The sequence below is a fragment of the Amblyraja radiata genome, chromosome 1 (assembly GCF_010909765.2).
Source record: "Amblyraja radiata isolate CabotCenter1 chromosome 1, sAmbRad1.1.pri, whole genome shotgun sequence".
NCBI lineage: Eukaryota > Metazoa > Chordata > Chondrichthyes > Rajiformes > Rajidae > Amblyraja > Amblyraja radiata.
In genome coordinates, this window is record NC_045956.1 from 10,795,320 (window position 1) to 10,814,530 (window position 19,211).

Here is a 19,211-nt window from a genome sequence, read left to right on the forward strand (position 1 = left end):
GGGGTACCCCATCTAGTGGTTTGGCTAAAAATTGAAGTCTGCTGAACATCATATGTAATTGATCTAAACTTCACCAGTCACCTTGGACAGTAATTGTATCTGGTTAGCAGAGTATTTTCTTTTCTTATGCTTAATAATTTAGAACCAACGGTGGAAATTGGCTAGAATGAACAACTGATCTTTTATCCTTATCAATTACGTCCCCATTTTTCGAAATAATCTTTTGTTTTGGGTTAAATTGACATATCAGATTTAAGACCCTAACCTAAATGAATTACATATTTGCATGCAAGTCTATATTGTGACATTTTTGTGATTCAGTGAAATGTAGATGTCATAAAAAGCATTTGGTGCAAATAAGATCAAGTAAGGGAGAAAAAACAACACAATTATTTCAAAGGTAGATAAAAACGCTGGAGAAACTCAGCGGGTGAGGCAGCATCTATGGAGCGAAGGAAAAGGTGACGTTTCGGGTCGAAACGTCACCTTTTCCTTCGATCCATTGATGATTCCTCACCTGCTGAGTTTCTCCAGCATTTTGATCTACCTTCGATTTTTCCAGCATCTGCAGTTCCTTCTTAAACAATTATTTCAAGTTATGTATTGAGTTCAAGTACAGTCCTGCTTGGCTTTTTATGCTCACTTTTTTTGAAACATGTTATTCCAGAAACAGATAATTTCACTGCTTTTCATAGAGAATTAACTAATATTTTTGAATACCGCATAACAAATGCATCTGCAGAAGTGAAGTATAGTTTGTGGTTATGGTAAATGATGTGGTATAAAGTGTGATTTCCTCGTGCTGATGCCTACTTCGATTTCTTCTTAATAAATTGGAAGTGAGATTTGAAAGAACTGTTCTTTATGTGAGTCCATTTGCGTGATTAAATAGTTTAAATATTGATGCCAATATCTGAAACTGTACCTTTGTTGTAGTCTTCCAAAGTTCATATCACCAGAGATGTATTGGAACTGTGTTTGGCCTTTGCCAAATATCTAAGTAATTTACAGAACGGAGGCCCTCTGCTCAAACAACTGTGTGACCACATTCTTCTGAATCCTGCTATATGGATCCATGCTCCAGCGAAGGTGAGCATTTAGCTTTTTAATTTAAGATTATTTCATAAATGTAGGGAATTAAACTAAGAAATGCTACTAATATGCTGCTCTAAAAATTTATGTTGAAGTTTAACTGAGTACCACGCAATAATTGCTTGAACATGTTAAAGGCAAATACTTTTTCCAATAACTGAACAATACCCAATCCAACAGATTAAAGGGTGAAATAAAATTAATGAATTTTTAAAATATAATTTTGCACTTTAAATTGAGCCTTAATGACTTGCACATTTAAAAAAATTCAATTTGGTATGTTAATAAAAATAAAGTTTAGTATAGTAATTCGAATTGAGTACCTTTTAAACATTCGGCAATTAATGTTTGTCATATGGATTGTTAGGACAGAATTATGGCAAAGGATCTTTTTTTTCTCATTAGCATTAATCCTTTGCTACTATGATTTATGGTTATCCTCTGAAAAATGCAGTTTTTCAGAAGTGAGACATGACTCAATATCTGAAAGGCAATTCATATTTTCCACTGTAAAAAATATGTCATAATTACTAGTAATTCCTGACAAAAGTGTGCCTATTTCCCCCATATTCTGAACTGGGTAGTAATGGCAGTTGTAATGTCTTCCTTTCAATCTGGCTTTGAACACTGCTTGACCATGGCATCTCATTGGTGGCATTCTCTGAAACTGGATTTCTTCAAGGTCCTTCAGTTTTCTCCCTCGTTCAAAGCGCGTACTGGTTGATGGGATAATTGGCTTCTATGATTCGCCTGCTGTATAGGTGTGGTAGTAGTGGGATCATGGAGATGTTGATGGTCATATGAAAAAGAACTGGTTGCTGGGAAATTAAAAGGGAAGTGGGATTGATGAAATTGTTCTGAGAACCAGCATGAACTCCATTTGCTTCATGACCTGCAGCATTACCATTCCTGGATAAATATATTCCAGGCTGCAAAAGTCAATGGAGCAAATTATGCGGACCAGAACATAATTCTCCACATCTCCCTGGCTACAGGAGTAGTGCCAGATCAATACTAACATTGCACTTCTGTTTAAAAAGGGAAGGAGAGGATAAACCAAGTAATTAGACACAGACTTGTTTAACTTCAGTGGTAGGCAAATTATTGGAATCAATTCTGACGACAGTATAAACATTCATGATGAGAGACACGGATCAATTTAAGGTTGCCAGCTTTGTGAAGGGTAGGTGATTGAATTTTCTTTGAAGAGTTAGCAACAGGATTTTAAGGTGGTGATATAGATTTCATATATTTTGTATACCTTTTAAGGAGATCCCAAATGGCCAGCTGATAAATAAACATTACAGCCCAAGAGATGATGGTGTGTGCGTTAAATTAGGTCCAAAATTAGCTCGGAGGAAGGTAGCAAAGGCTACTGTTCCTTCCTCGACCGCAGAACCATTCAATTCCCCTCCACTAATACTCTACTCCACTTAGCGGAGCTGGTCCTCATCCTCAACAACTTCTCCTTTGACTCCTCCCACTTTCTCCAATTCCAAGGCGTAGCTATGGGCATCCGCATGGGCCCCAGCTATGCCTGCCTCTTTGTAGGGCGCGTTGAACAATCCCTGTTCCAGGCGTGCACTGGTCCTATCCCCGAACTCTATCTCCGTTACATTGATGACTGCATCGGTGCCTCCTCTTGCACCCATGCAGAACTCATGGACTTCATCAACTTCACCACCAATTTTCATCCTGCACTCAAATTTACTTGGACTGTCTCCGACATCTCCCTCCCCTTTCTTGATCTCACAGTCTCCATCACAGGAAATAGACTATTGACTGACGTCTATTACAAACCCACTGACTCCCACAACTATTTCGACTACACTTCTTCCCACCCTGCTTCCTGCAAAGACTCTATCCCCTACTCCCAATTCCTCCGTCTATACCGCATCTGCGCCCAAGATGAGGTGTTCCATATCAGGACATCCGAGATGTCCTCATTCTTTAGGGAACAGGGGTTCCCCTCTCCCATCATAGATGAGGCCCTCACTCATGTCTCCTCGGTTCCCCGCAGCTCTGCCCTTGTTCCCCCTCCCCTTAATTGTAACAGAGACAGAGTCCCCCTAGTCCTTACCTTCCACCCCATCAGCCGTCGTATGCAACATATAATCCTACAAAATTTCTGCTACCTCCAACGGGATCTCACCACTAGCCACATTTTCCCATCTTCCCACTACAACTCCCGGGTTAACTTATCCCATCCCACCCAAACCACCCCCTCCCCAGGCACCTTCCCTGCACCCGCAGAAGATGCAATGCCTGTCACTATACCTCCTCCCTCGACACTCTCCCCCTCTCCCCCTCTCCCCTCTCCCCTTTTTTCCTCCCTCTCCCCTTTTATCCTCCCTCCCCCCTCCCCCCTCCCCCCTCTCCCCTCTCCCCTCTCCCCTCTCCCCCCCTCCCCCTCTCCCCTCTCCCCCCGGAAGGTTACTCCAGCCTGGAAGGTTGTTTTCCAGTGGAGTCCCACTGGGCTATGTTCTTAGACGTTTGCTGTTTGCTGTAAATTAACCGTTTAGAGCACAATACAGCAAAGGGACAGGTCCTTCAATTCACAATGTCCGCACTGGATATTAAATCTGCATGTGATCTACATCCCCCCCATTCTCTGCGCATATACTTGCAGATCCAAATGCCTCTTAAATGCCACTATCTACCTCCACCACCATCCCTGGTAATGCATTCCAGGCTTCCACCATTCTCTGTAAAAACCTGTTCTACTCATCTCTTTTAAACGTTGCCACTTTCACCTTAAGCTTCGCCCGACAGTTTTTGACATTTCAACCCTGAAAAAAAACACTTTTGACTGTCTTCCCTATCTATGCCCGTCATCATTTTATAAACTTTTATCATTTAGATGTTTGCATGTGATATAATAATTGGAAGTATGACAGAGTTCGAAAGTATTTTCCTCATCTTTTGAATTTTTCTCTAAATTACTTGAAAACATTACACAGTAAACATTCGCTGTACAGGGGGGGAGATGATGTCCGCTATTACCGATTGTCCACTACAATCAAATAAAGGGGATAATATGTACAGTACAATTAGAAAAACAATCAATAAATATACACTGCATAATAAACAGTAAAGCACACAAAATACACAATATCATGGGACGGCATAGTGGCGCATAGAGTTACTACCTTACAGCGCCAGTAACCTGAGTTTGATCCTAACATCAGATGCAGCAGTATGGGTTTCTATCGGGTGCTCACGTTTCCGCCCGCGTTGCGGAGACAGGTAGTGTGGGTTCTGTGGAGCCGCTGCCTCATGGCTGGCGCTGGGGGCCCGGGTTTGATCTTGGTGTCGGGTGCTCACTGCGGCTACGTGGGTTTCCTCTGGGTGCACTGGTTCTACCCTACACTGTCGTGTGTGGGGTGGAGCTGATGTGCTGGGGAGCCCGGGATTGGGTCTATGGCACTGGGCTGGCTGGAGGCTCTGCCGGGGGTTCGCGGAGGCCAGTTGAGCTGCAGGCCTGCACGTCTCCGTGGTGGAGGGGGTGTGTGCCGGGGCACTCACACTGTCACAAAGTCCTGTCTTTGCAATGTGGGAGGAAAGATAGAACCTAGTGCATAGGATAGAGCTAGTGGGTGGTCACTGGTCGGCACGGTCACTGTTTCCACGCTGTATCTCTAAGCTAAAATGGTTCAAGAACACCATTCACTCCATCCATCTCGTGGTTATTCTGAGACAACAAACATGATTTACAATAGATTTGGTCCACTCTAACCAAAATCTGCTATAAAGAGGTCAGTTAAAACAAGTGTTACTATACTTATTTTCAGAGCATTCTGGTAAGGGTAATGGGTCCTTCCTGTTTATTTTTGCTAGGCTCATTCATAGACGCCACCCATCCTCTTGTTACCCTTGTACCAAAGCAGGAAACTTCAGTTTGCCCAATCTTTCCACATTGCTTAGATTTTCCATTCCTGGCATCGTGACAAATCTCATACTCGTGCCAGGGGAATTATAACTGTCTTGGCATCAAGTTACAAACAAATGAGTGTTTATGAAATTCGAGCATAAGCTTATATCCCTTATATTTTATGCCTTTCACTAATAAAGAAAAGCCTCCTGAATAACATTGTAACTAACTTGAAGCCTTGTAAGGATCTGTGGACAAACATAATAAGTTTCCATCATATCTCTTTATATCCTTCCATTTACTTCACCCTGCTGCGTTATCTCACACTTCTGGATTGAATTCAATTTGTCTCATTTCTGCCAAACTAGCCTCCTGCTGTGACATTTGAATAGGACAAGCAAATTGATCAGTCTGAAGAAGGGTCTCGACCCGAAACGTTGCCTATTTCCTTCGCTCCATAGCTGCTGCCTCACCTGCTGAGTTTCTCTAGCATTTTTGTCTACCTTCGATTTTCCAGCATCTGGAGTTCCTTCTTAAACAAGCAAATTGTCAGTAACATTGTGGATTTAGACAAAGTTTAAACCTGTGGATTGAAATGAGCTAAAAAAAAATCGATTTGAACAATACATAGAGAGCAAAATTAAATTTGTGGAAAACAAATGAGATTAAGGGAGAGTTGTAGAACAGAGAGGAGCACAGGTACATTGTTCCTCGGAAGTGGCGTCACAGTTTAATAGGGTAGTGAAGAAGGTTGTCCGCACATTGGGCTTCATCAGTCAGAGTATTGAATATAGAATTTGGGAGGTCATGTTACAGCTGTACAAGGAATTGGTGAAGCTACATTTTGGTGTTGAGTTCAGTTTGGTCGCCTTATTGTCAGAAAGATGTTGTCAAGCTGGAAAGGTGCAGAAAAGACTTGCGAGAATGTTGGCAGGACTCAAGGGACTGAGCTATAGGGAGAAATTGAGCTGGCTTCGAGTGACTCCTTGGAGCACAGAAGGATGAGGGGTGATCTTATGGAGGTGTACATAATCATGCGGTGATTAAAACAGGTAAATGAACAGTCTTTTCCCCTTTGTAGGGAAATCAAGAACCAGAGGACAGAGGTTTAAGGTGAGAGGGTAAAGATTTAATAGGAATCTGATGGGCAACTTTGTTTTTTACACAAAGGGTGATAGGTATATAGAATAAGCTGCTGGAGGAGGTAGTTGAGGCAGGTACTATTACAACGTTTAATACATTTTTGGATAGGCCAAATGCATGCAGGTGGAACTAGTGTAGATGAAGCATGTTGGTCAGGGTGGGTAAGTTGGGATGAAGGACCTGTTTCCACACTGTATGACCCTATGACTATAATTCAATGGGTCAAGCATTTGTGGAGGCAGAAGGTGCATTTTTCCATTTTAGGTCGACATCCAGCATCACTCCTGAACTGATTGATTTGCAGTTATGTTTAAATAATGTAGTTGTTTAAACCATAAATTTAACAAAGTACTCGATAACTTCCTGATCACAGTTTACAAAAATGTTCTGTACAACAGCCAATCATCCACCTGTTATCTCATGACATTACTCGGAACCTCTCCTGTTGTTCTTTTAAACATTTTGAATCCCACCTCTGCTGCACTGTTTTTAAATACTCCGGCTCTCATTTCTGCGCTATCTTTAACTCTGGGGCCTCTCTCACCCAATGTCTTTGAAACTCAACAGTGGTCTTACTGAGTCCACTTTGTGCACTGAGCTTCTCAAAGGTTTCACATGTTTATTGTTTTTTAAAATTCTTTCAGTTTAAGCAAAACTATTTGTAATGCAGGCTGTTAATGCAATTCAGTTCCTAATTATGGACTGTTAAGTCATGGGGTTTGAATATAAATCTATTAGTAATTTTTCCTGTTTGTTTCAATACAGGTCCAATTACAGTTGTATACTTACTTGTCCACTGAGTTTATCAGCACAGCTACTATTTATAATGCAGTTCGAAGAGTCGGTACTGTGTTACAGATAATGCACACACTGAAATATTATTACTGGGTTATGAATCCTCAAGATCGTAGTGGAGTTGTTCCCAAAGGCACAGGTAAGATGAGACATCCAGTAATTCATGAAGTCATTCTGCCTGTGCTGATTTATGTTATTCTGCATATTCTGGAAATGTCCAATAAATAGTACATGTAATCTATGCATTACTATCTGAATTGGCACCACTGCACGCACAAACATATTAATCAATCTGGAGCATACTCAATCAGGAATTATTGCACTGCAAAGAGAAACTTACTTGGTCGCTAAGCAGAAACTCAGTTTAAAATGAAATCTTCAAGAACATTGCACTCTATTGTTTTTGTAAGCACTGCAATGAATTTCAAAGATTGATTTGAATCTGGTTATGAAGTCTGTTCAAGGCAATACAGAAGATTATTTTGGGGAAGGCAACTTGATTTTAATTTTGCAATTTATGGTAGTCTACAGAGATATCTTAACTTTTGGTTTGGGATACATTCTAGTTCACTGCTGAACATAAAACTGCTCAAACACCAGCTTCAGTAATGGGAGCCATGGCCATAATATTGAATTTGATGTTAAGTTTGAAGGAAAAAGGAGAATGAGATAAACGCGGAAGGGATTAGTAATAAATCAACCACGGTAAGTAGGGCTGATTTATTGGAAATGATGGGAAATATTTCAAGAGGTTTGTGGATGAGGCAAAGTCAGTGTGTGTGTGTATATATATTTATGCATATAACACACTGACTTACTGCAGTATATATATACATATATACTAGTCCCTACAATAAACTGCTCCATTTGTTTAATTCAATCATCTTGGTCAGCAAATAATGCGAGAGATATGGTGAAGCTGAAGAGAAGTGTGTTAGAGTTAGATTTACAGCATGGAAACAGGCCCATCGAGCCACCGTGTCCATGCTGACCATCGATCACCCATACACTACTGTGCTCTGTGTCGTACACTTGTATGCTAATTCAAATACACTATGGGTGACTACTATCACCCGTACACCAGTTCTATGTACGACACACTAGGGCAGTTTACAGAAACCAATTAACCTGCAAGCCTGTACATGTTTGAAATGTGGGAGGAAAGCAGAGCACCTGGAGAAAACCTATGCGGTCACAGGTAGAACATGCAAACTCTACACAGACATCATTTGTAGTCGAGATCGAACTGGGGTCTCTGGCACTGTGAGGTAGCAGCTCTACCGCTGTGCCACAGTACCGTCCCAAACAAGCTTAAACATTGGAAGGAAAATTGAAATTCAATGTGCTGACAATATATTGTCACAAAATAAAGGATTGTATACAAATTGAGTCATGTGATGAGTCTGAAAGTTCACAGTAAATGATTTTGCATACAATATAAGAATGATTGGTAAATATGATTTATGGGTTCACAAGAGATACATGCAGTTAGACCTACAATTGATATTAAGAAAATGGCAGGCAGTAAGTCAGTGCGTTATATGCATTTTCAAAATGAAATGATTTGAAGAAATGTAAAAAGAAATCCACAGGGGGGGGGGTTGAGAAAATAACAACATTTAGAATTTGTGATTTTTCACCCCAGGATAATACAATGTGCATATATTAGTTGTAATTTTCAAAAGCCATGTAAGTTTTGGCCAGGTTCAGCTCCAACTCCATCATTAAGTTTGCTGATGACACAGTGGTGGTGGACCTGATCTCCGATAACGATGAGAAGGCCTACCTGGAGGAGGTGGCTGACCTGGCACTCTGGTGTCAGGATAACAGCCTCCTCTTGAATGTCACAAAAACTAAGGAGCTGATTGTGGTCTTTAGAAAGGCACAACAACCAAGGACATATATGCCACTGGGGATTAATGGGCCTACTGTGAATAGGGAGATCAGCTTTAAATGCCTGCGAGTGCACATCATGGAGGACCTGACATTGCCACACTGGTGGGAAAGGCAAGACAGCGCCTTTACCACCTCGAACAGCTGAGGAAATTCAGAGGCTCTCTGAGGAGCCTTCAATCCTTCTACTCTGGTGCTGCAGAAAGCACCCTGACCGGAAACATCTCTATCTGGTTTGGCAATAGCTCTGCCCAGGACAGGAAGGCTCTGCAGAGAGTAGTGCGTTCGGCCAAACTCACCACGGGAACTACACCCCCCTCCACCCGCAGGACCTATACACCAGGGGGTGCAGATCCAGAGCCTGTAGGATCATGAAGGACCCCTACCACCGCAGCAATGGGCTGGTCCAGCTGCTGCGGTCAGTCAAGCGCTTCGGCTGTCACACGGCAAAAACAGAGAGGCTGAGACTGAGTTTTTTCCCACAGGCCATCAGTACTGTAAATTCTGATCTCACCAGGGCGTAAATACTGTTGCGTCTTTTAAAAAAAATGTAAATACTGGTTCTGCTCTGTTCTGTTGTTTTGCACAATCCCGCAAGCATTGACACTTTCATTTCACTGTATATCTTGTATGTGTATGTGACAAATAAAGTTGACTTGACTTGACTTAATGAATAGTGTCTTTAACTTTGAAAACTTCAAATGTGTATCCTTTGTTTGGGAAGAGAAAGTAGGTTTCGAAACAGTCAATTTAACATCGGTTGTGGGAAAATTATTGTAATCGATGATCTGAATCAGAGTTAGTTTGAACACTGGAACAGTTAATCAGTTGAATAAGGATATCCTGGATATCATTCATCTCAAAGAATGAAGATGGAGGTTATTAGGATAATAAACGGGTGTACCCTTAGATCATATCCGCATGGACTGCTTTGTGGTTTTGATAACAACTTTGCTGTTTTCCCTTTTGATATTAATACTAATTGCAATTAAAGAAATATTTATTGAGCCGTAGTGAGGAACGAAATAGAGCTAATTTATTAAATTCATTTGGCATATCACTGTTGTTTTTTGGATACGTCGTTACAGAAAGCTATTACAGAGAAGCTCACAATTCATTGTCTTGGGGCATAAGCTGATCTGGTTTCTGCTGTGCTGTTGCTCTCTGTTTACTTAATGATTTGCATTCTTCATATTGGCTACAAGAGGCTTGTGCACAATTCCCACTGAAGTATTCAAATCTATTGTACTTAATTCTCTCGAATATGGTCTCCTTACTACTTATTGTATTCTCATTCTTCATTGAATGAATTTATCTTGAATCATTGAGGTTCTTTCTTCCTTGCTTTTATCTTTTCTGCAGATCATATTACAAGGTATATTTAGTTCCCGGCCCTGATATTATTGGACCCATATTTTAATCAAAGTAGCTATGTTATTTCCATTTCCAGTTCATTTAATTTATTATTTGTGGTCCATGCTATTATCTAAAGAATGTTTACTTGCATAATTCACATTTCCTATCCCCTTGTGTACACACTTTTTCTGGCTACTTGTCAGCTCTTCCCATTAATTTGTTTTGGAACTATTATTAATGCTAACATTTCCTGTTGAACATCCCCTACCCTCATCATTTTTAATTCAAAGTCATTTTATCCCTTCTGCTAGTCCTGGTCCCTGCAGGTTCAGATAGGTTCCATTCCAATGATTCAGTTTCTTTGTTTCCGTCCCATGAACCAGATATCTTCATTCCCACGCTACTACTCTGGATACATTTTTGGTTCTCTAAATGTGTAGTTTGTAAATCAGTTTTCCCATGTTTTGATTAATATTCCTGACATCATGATCCATTTGATCGAATTTTTTGATTTAGTTCATAGAACCTTCTGTTTTCCAAATAGGATTCCTTGTGTACTCTTACTATCTTTCCTCTGTTTTTAATTCTGAACTACAATCTCTTCTATTTCTAATACAATTTCAAGCTGGTTAATATGCACCTGAGGCCTGCAACAGGACAAGTAGCATGTCAGTGGGTAGATTACACGGATGTCATTCATTTCATTGGGGACAATGGAATGACATCTGTTTAGGCTATTTGCACAGGTGAGTGTCATTATCCTGCTCCTACACTCTTATGTTCACAGAACCTGCTCCACAATAACAATTAATATTATTTATATATTTAAAGTTAAACATATTAGCCCAGAAATTCTCTGCATGCCCATCCATTAAATTGTCAATGTGAAAGGAGTCCCATGGCTGTCCCATGGCCTCCCTTGGTGAAGGAATGGGGCAGCTTTGGGGGAAGGGATCAGGGCTAATTTAATACTTGGATGTTGAAACTTAATAATTGCATCTGCTGTGGCTCTGATTCTTTGTTCATATTTATGTTTTTTTCATTAGACTGTTGCTAACCATCAGTTTACATAGAAGTAACTATTTATTCCCATTTAAAAAATCTGTTCTCCACACTTGTCATCATTTGTGTGGATGTGATTTAGAAATAACCAAAATATATATCAGAGGGTAAAGACATAGACGATACCAGAATGTGCATACTGTGGAATTCTGCTTGGCTTTCCAATATCCTTCAAGGTTGAAATTGCCTCGCAGGAGATTGACTATGGCTTCTTGAAGGGTTTGACTTCAAATACTAGTGAAGAGATATTGATGTTCCAGGAAGGTGTTTATTTTCCTTAATTTGCTGGATTTTGAAGTGGGTTACAATGTCACATAAAGTCGTCTGTTAAAGGTACTGGTCCTTTAGCCCCATGGAGTCTATGCCGACCCGATTCTACTAAAGTAAATTCTCAGGGTTATTTAAAGCGGCCAATTAACCTAGCAAGCCATGTCTTTGTGGGCATGGGAGAGAACCTAAGGATTTAGATGCTGAAATCCAATGCCAAATTCCTTCGATAATGCACTGCCTGATATAACATCAAACAATATTTGAGGTACCTTCTTCCACCTTGGCACTGAATTTCCCTAGCTCTCATCTTGCAATCTTTAAGATGGACTCTTATTTCAGGCAACGTTATGCAGATTCCCTTCCCTGTTCACCTGTTGCTCTTGCCCTTCAGCTGACCTCATGTCCCCACCTACCAGTGACCATTCCTATCATTCCTTTCTGTAAAGGATAACAATTGTGCTGTTTCATCATTAGTCATTTTAGTGTACAGTAATTATCCATGTCGGATAGCAAATTGATTCATTTTCAAAAAACCTGCAGATGTTATCTGAATTTGCTGATGTTTACTTTCTGTTGCAGGTTATTTTATACAGACTAAAAACACAAGTTGTCCTTCTCTTCCACTTCTCTCCTCAATCCATCAGCTCTATGTGCATCCTCGATTGTCTGAATAAGTCTTATGATTCAGGACAATTAGAAATTTAATGAGTATTTAATGGTGTTTCAGAATAAATTAGTTAAGTTTAGAGACAGCATGGAAACAGGCCCTTCGGCCACCAAGTCCACACGGACCAGCGATCCTCGCACATTAACAGTATCCTACACACGTTATGACAATTTTACATTTATACTCAGCCAATTAGCCTACAAACCTGCATGCCTTTGGAATGTGGAAAGAAACCGAAGATCTTGGAAAAAACCCACGCGGTCATGGGGAGAACAGACAAACTCTGTGCAGACAGCATCCGTAGTCTGGATCGAACCTGGGTCTCTGGTGCTGTAACGCAGCAACTCTACTGCTGTGCCACCTTGCCGCCTATATATATATATATATATCTTTTTATCCCCTCTGTAAATCCATAATCAGCATGGATGATTACTTTTTGTAATTGCTTAATGCTGATAAAAATGTTTTTTCCGTTCCTAGATGGCCACAGACCAAACCAGAAGGAGATTCTCTCCTTGCGAGCATTCTTGTTGCTGTTTGTGAAACAGTTGATAATGAAGGTGAGAATCTAAAAGTTAGAAATGTAATACTATAGTGTTCTTGCCATGAACAACACGATTGTATATTTAGAATCATTTGGTGTGTAGGTAATCTTGAGCAAACATTGTGGGACCTGGCAATATCAGAGCAAGATGTCTTTTTACCCAATTTGTTCCAGCATAGTTGCAGTGCAACCAACCACACTGGAAAATTGCTCCAGTGTGTTTTGTCCATAAAAGGCATTATTTCTGTTAATTACTGTGTTATCAGCAAGACGATGGAAGATGTTATCGGGCACATACTTAACAACTGCCTTCATGCTAAACCTAAATTTGTGTTTTGCCAGGACCCATTGCCCTAGACATGCCCATGGACAGAAATAAATGAGTTGTAGAAGTGACTATCATTGGCACCAAAGCTGCATTTGACTGAGTAGAATCAGAGCTCTAAAGTGAATCATTTGGGAATAAGATCAAAATCCTCCATCAGCTGGACCCACATTTTGCACTGAGGAAGATAGTTGAGGTTGTTGGAAGCCTCTGCTTTAAAACATTGCTGCAGGGCAATATTTGATGTATGAAAAAAAAACCTGGAATTACTGGAAATCTAACATTAAAATAAAATGCTGGGAAAACAGCAAGTCAGGCAGCATCTGTGGAAAGTGCAATAGTTAGTCTGGGACCCTTCGTCAGAACTGAAAAATTAGATTGCAGAGGAGGTGGGGGAGGACTATGAGGAACATGGAAATTTCTCTGGGATGAAATAATATTGCAGTAGTATTCTCTGGATGTGTAGAGCCCAACAACTTAAAAATAGCAGTCTGCAGTATGCAGAGCATGGCCGTCGGCTTGACTATTACCTCATTTGTTATCCTCAGCATTTATTATTTCTTCCATCAGCATGGTTTACCCCTTGTAAAACATACTGTACTAATACATTATGCCTACTTTGATAGTACCTTCCAAGCAAGCAACTTCTACCACCAAAAAGAATGAGGGCAGCAGGCATTTGGAGCGCCACCATGAATGGTTCCTTTCCAAACCATGATTAGTCTAATCATGACTAATCATTTGATTAGTATGGGTGTCAGGGTTTATGGGAAGGCGGGATAATAGGGTTAGGAGGGAGAGATAGATCAGCCATGATTGAATGACGATTAGACTTGAAAAGCCGAATAGCCTAATTCTGCTCATATATATGACCTTATGACCTTGTACTCCATTCTGTCTTTGAAATATTGTTGTTTCTTCATCATTGCTGGGCCTTAATCCCGAATCTCCCTATTTAACAGCACTGTGGTAAGATTTTCACCCATTCAAAAAGGATGCTATCCACCACCTTTTCACGGAAGCCTTGTACGGAAGTGATCACATTCTGTAAATGATATATTTAAAAAAAAACAGAATTCTTCAGCTATTTTATCTTTCTCTAAAGCATTTTCTTTAAAGTATTTGCATGAAACACTGTCAGGTGCTGCTGGACATAAGACTCAGCACACACCCCTTTGCATCTGGATCCTTGGCTTCTCGACTTGTAGACCACAATCAGTGAGAATAGGCGACAAAGCAACATCCACAATAATTCTTTACAGCTGTGCCATGCAAGGCTGCGATCTTCAGTCCCCTTACTGCACTCCCTGTACACTCATGATTTTATGGCCAAATTCTGCTCTTAACTACATTTGTAAGTTTGCAGATAACACCACCATAATAGGCTGGACCTTCAACAATGATGAGATGGAGTACAGTATGTGCTGTATTTGTTAAGAATATGGACTGGAGGACACACCCCAAAGTACATCAATGGTGATGAAGTGGAGATGGTTGAGAACTTCAAGTTCTTAGGTGTAAATATTACCATCAATTGCCCTGGTCCAAACGGATTGACATTACAACTAAGAACACACACCATGGCTTCAACTTCCTCAGAAAACTCAGGAAATTTGGCATATCTAAAATAATTCTTGCCAATTTCTTTAGATGCATCATAGAAAACATTCTATTGGGATGCATTATAGCAACTGTTCTGAAGCCCACAAGATTTGCCATAAGTTGCGGATGCAGCTCAGTACATCGCACAAACCTATCCCATACCCCCACCACCATTGAGTCTCAGGGAAGCAGCCAACATAATCAAGGACCACTCACACTACAGTCATTCCCTCCTCTCCCCTCCTGTTCGGCGAAGATACAAAAGCTTATAAGCTTGTCCCTTGAGATTGAAGAAAAGCTTCTTCCCCGTTGTTGAGAGACTCTTGAGCGGACCTCTTATAAGCTAAAGATGTATTCCCGATACCCCAATCTACGTGCGGGCCTTAAAGGTTGTAATCTCAGTGTGGAGTAGTAAGAGTGCCACCTACAGAATAACCAAAAAGAGAACATGAATTGTATTGTATTGTATTCAAATTTATTGTCATTGTCTCAATTAGAGACAACGAAATGAATTTTCCTTACAGGCAGTATCATAAAAATTAATAAATAATAAATAATAAAACATATTAAAAATAAAATTGAATTAAAAAAAGAAAGCACAAACACAGAAAGTCCACGACACAACATAACACAGTGGCACCAAGGTGAGGAAGGCACCTTGGTGTATCAAGAGGATGTCAATATTAATTTTTTAGGGCAATAGTGGAATTGCAGATCTTATTGAATCAAATAGATGGACAGCTATATTTATTTTATAAAATTAAAAATAGTCCAAAATAGTGTCAGCAGCAAGAACTCTGTCATTCAAATGTTAAGGTATTTGCCAAAGTTTTAATGAAGATTATTTATGGCAATTGAAAATATGATGACTGATTACAAATTATTCTTGATTCATGGTGGTACCTTGTTTTCATTTAATTACAAGAAAAATAGGTTTAAGTACCTTAATAGGTGACATGGAAATCGTGCAAAAATGCAATTTCCTCCAGAAACATTTGTTTGGAAAAGTTCTCAACACATCCAATACATAGTTAATGCATTGACAAAATCTTGACAGAAGTTTTTAAATATAGAAAATAAAAGATTTTATCAGACACCAATCAAAACTAAAACAAAACTCCGAACTTAACCTGAAGTAAAAATAGAAAACTTGAGGCCTTTTGTTTAAAGATTTTCTAAAAGTAAATTGAATCAGGATGTCACAAAACTGATAAAGAAAATTGTATGAAGAATAGTAAAATATTAGAGTTTGCAAGTCTTTGACCCATGTATTTGTCACTTCATAAGAAATGATTGGGCCTTGATTAACGCTTTGATTTGGATTTGCTCCTTGAATTTTAACTGCTATTATTCAAAATAATTTTGTGTATCTCGTGCCGGTCACGACAAACTAGATAGATAGATAGATAGATAGATAGATAGATAGATAGATAGATAGATAGATCCTTTATTGTCAACTAGTTTGGCATAACTGATTAACACACCCATTACTGTATAAAAATACCATTGACATGTTTGATAATTGTAGCAGTTGTTTTGCAATTCACGGAAATTGAGTACAAGGAATTAATCTTTTATGTATAATCATGTTTATCTTTTATTAGGATCATGGCATTAAGGAAGATGAGCTGCAGAGTATTCTTAACTATCTTCTCACCATGCATGAGGTAATATAATATAAAACACTTGGAATTGCTTCATTAAGACCTTCCTAATGTATTGTACAATTATAATTTATAATCAATATATTTCCAATTCAGGAAAAAAGCATGATCTACTGGAGTGGATGTTTGAATTGTAAAGTGCATAAAGTGACTGCATTAGTTTGTGTCAGCTTAAAATACAAGTAGAACCGGGTTCTTATAGAGCTAATTTCACTTCTAAATATGGATCAGAAAATTTTAGGAAAGATTCTAGCTAGAAGACTAAATAATTATATTAACAATTTAATAAATACGGATCAAACGGGATTTATACCCAAAAGACAATCATTTAATAATTTGAGAAGGCTTTTCAATATAATGTACTCTCACAATGAGGACAATGAAGATATTTCAGTTGTTACGCTGGATGCAGAGAAGGCATTTGATCAGGTGGAATGGCAGTATTTATACAAGGTACTCCAAAAATTTAATACGGGAGAGAATTTTATTAGATGGGTTAAACTACTTTACGATAGACCTACGGCAAGAATATTAACTAACAATATGCTATCTCTAAAATTTTACTTATCAAGGGGTAATAGGCAAGGTTGTGCCTTATCACCATTGCTATTTGCCCTTATGATAGAACCGCTGGCCGAAAGGATTAGAAATCACCCGAATATTCACGGATATAACACTAAGGACTCAAAGAATAAAATTTCATTATACGCTGATGATATCCTTTTATATATTACTAATACACAAACGAGTATACCCACATTATTAACATTAATTGAGGAATTCGGCTCTTTTTCAGGATATAGAATAAATTGGAATAAAAGCGAAATTATGTCTTTAAAACCACAGGATTCGAGACACTTACTAAAATTCCCCTTCAAAATTGCAACAGAAAAATTCAAGTATCTGGGTATTCAAATTACGAGAAGACACAAATCATTATTTAGTGCCAATTTTATGCCACTATTAAATAAACTGAATGATATGATTAAATTTTGGAAAACGCTCCCGCTCTCATTGATAGGTAGAATTAACGCTATAAAAATGACTTTCTTACCACAATTAATATATTTGTTTCAAGCGATCCCAATATATATTCCAAAATACTTTTTCAAAAAACTAGATTCTACTATCACTAATTTTATATGGGATTACAGAGCACACAGAATTCAACGAAAGCATTTGTGTAAACCTAAAGAAGTTGGGGGTTTATCATTACCTAACTTTATGTATTACTACTGGGCAGTGCATATTAAGAACATAATGTACTGGTTGGATAGTTCCACTCAGCAGTTGGAGTGGATAAGAATGAAGAAAGAGGAGTGCTATCCGCACGATCTTGCTCTCACCGATAAAATTGAATAGTATAATATATAAGAAGAACCCAATTATTCACAATACAATAAGAATTTGGAAACAAATAAAAGTATCCTTGAAATTAAATAATCTATCAGTACTAACCCCACTAGTGAACAATCCCGCATTCAAACCATCTCTCATCGACAAAACATATCAACAATGGGATAGACTGGGGATTAGGAAAGTAGGGGATATGTATGAATTGGGTAAACTGTTATCATTTCAACATTTAAAATTAAAATTTAAACAGAAGGATAATCAATATTTTAAATATATACAGATATGTGACTTTATGAAGAAATATATACATAGATTTCAAACTATATTTTTAGACCCTTTAGAAGAAGCAATGAATATTAAGGCTGATTCACAAAAACTAATATCATACTTTTATAATAATATATTAAATAGAGAATTACCCTCAACAGAAGCACCAAGAGAAGATTGGGAACATGAGCTAATGATAAAGATCTCGAAGGATAGATGGGAAAAGTATCTGATGAACACACATAATTGTTCTATTAATGCAAGACATAATTTAATTCAATTCAAATTATTACATAGACTATATTATTCAAAAACGAGGTTGAATAAATTTTATCCAAACGTCTCTCCCAGATGCGATAAATGTTTGTTTCAATACGCTAATATAACACATTCATTTGTAGGATGTACAAAGTTGAATAAATTTTGGAGCGATATATTTGATATATTTACAAAGCTTTTTAAGTCCACAATAGAACCTAAAACGGAATGGATTATATTTGGAATAATAGTAGAAGATATCAATTTAAATAAAGACCAAAACATTTTTTTTAATTATGGGTTAATAATTGGAAAGAAATTGATACTTAAATTTTGGAAAAATACAACCATACCAACTGTTAAAATGTGGATTAGGAATATGATGGACATAGCACGCCTTGAAGAAATGAGACTCCGACTAATAGATAAATATGACCAATTCTTAAGGAGTTGGTCTCCTTTCATCGACTTTTTGGAATCATGTGATGCAGCGGTACCGTAAAGATTACTGATTTCAGTTCATGCCGCGGATAGATCTACATCTCCGAATAAAGATTTGAAAATCTCTCTTTTAAGGGGCCTTCTTTCCTATTTCTACTTTCTACTTTTTCTTTTTTTTATATATACACTTCACGTTTTTCTATTCTCTACCATCTATTTTTCCTCTTTTTCCCCTTTCTATTGTTTTCTTTTTCTTGTCTTGCTTACTTCCTTCTCAAAACATAAAAGTAGAGGTTGTACATAGAATGGATTACGGTATGACATAGTTGGCACCTAAAATTAGGTTCCACTACTGTTTTGTACTGTATTAACTTCTAATAAAATAAACAAAAACAAAAAAAACAAAAAAAAATACAAGTAGAAACATATATGTACTGGTAACTAGACGATGACGTCCTTAGAAGGCTTAGGTGGTTCAGCATGTCCCGAACAACTCACAGCAACTTCTACAGATGTGCCGTAGAAAGCATTTTATCAGGTTGTATCACAGCATGTTTTCGGAACGGCTCCATCCTAGACTGCGAGAAATTGCAGAGAATTGTGGA

The 19,211-nt window shown here is 38.5% G+C and overlaps 1 protein-coding gene across 1 annotated transcript in view; it reads left to right on the top strand.

The window, feature by feature from the left end:
• lrba (LPS responsive beige-like anchor protein) overlaps positions 1-19,211 on the top strand; it is a 672,999-nt gene that overhangs the window by 55,770 nt on the left and 598,018 nt on the right. Inside the window, exons 12-15 of the mRNA XM_033017677.1 lie at positions 937-1,089; positions 6,872-7,040; positions 12,630-12,709; positions 16,225-16,287. Of these exons, the coding sequence (XP_032873568.1) occupies positions 937-1,089; positions 6,872-7,040; positions 12,630-12,709; positions 16,225-16,287 (465 nt within the window). The remainder of the gene's footprint in view (positions 1-936; positions 1,090-6,871; positions 7,041-12,629; positions 12,710-16,224; positions 16,288-19,211) is intronic.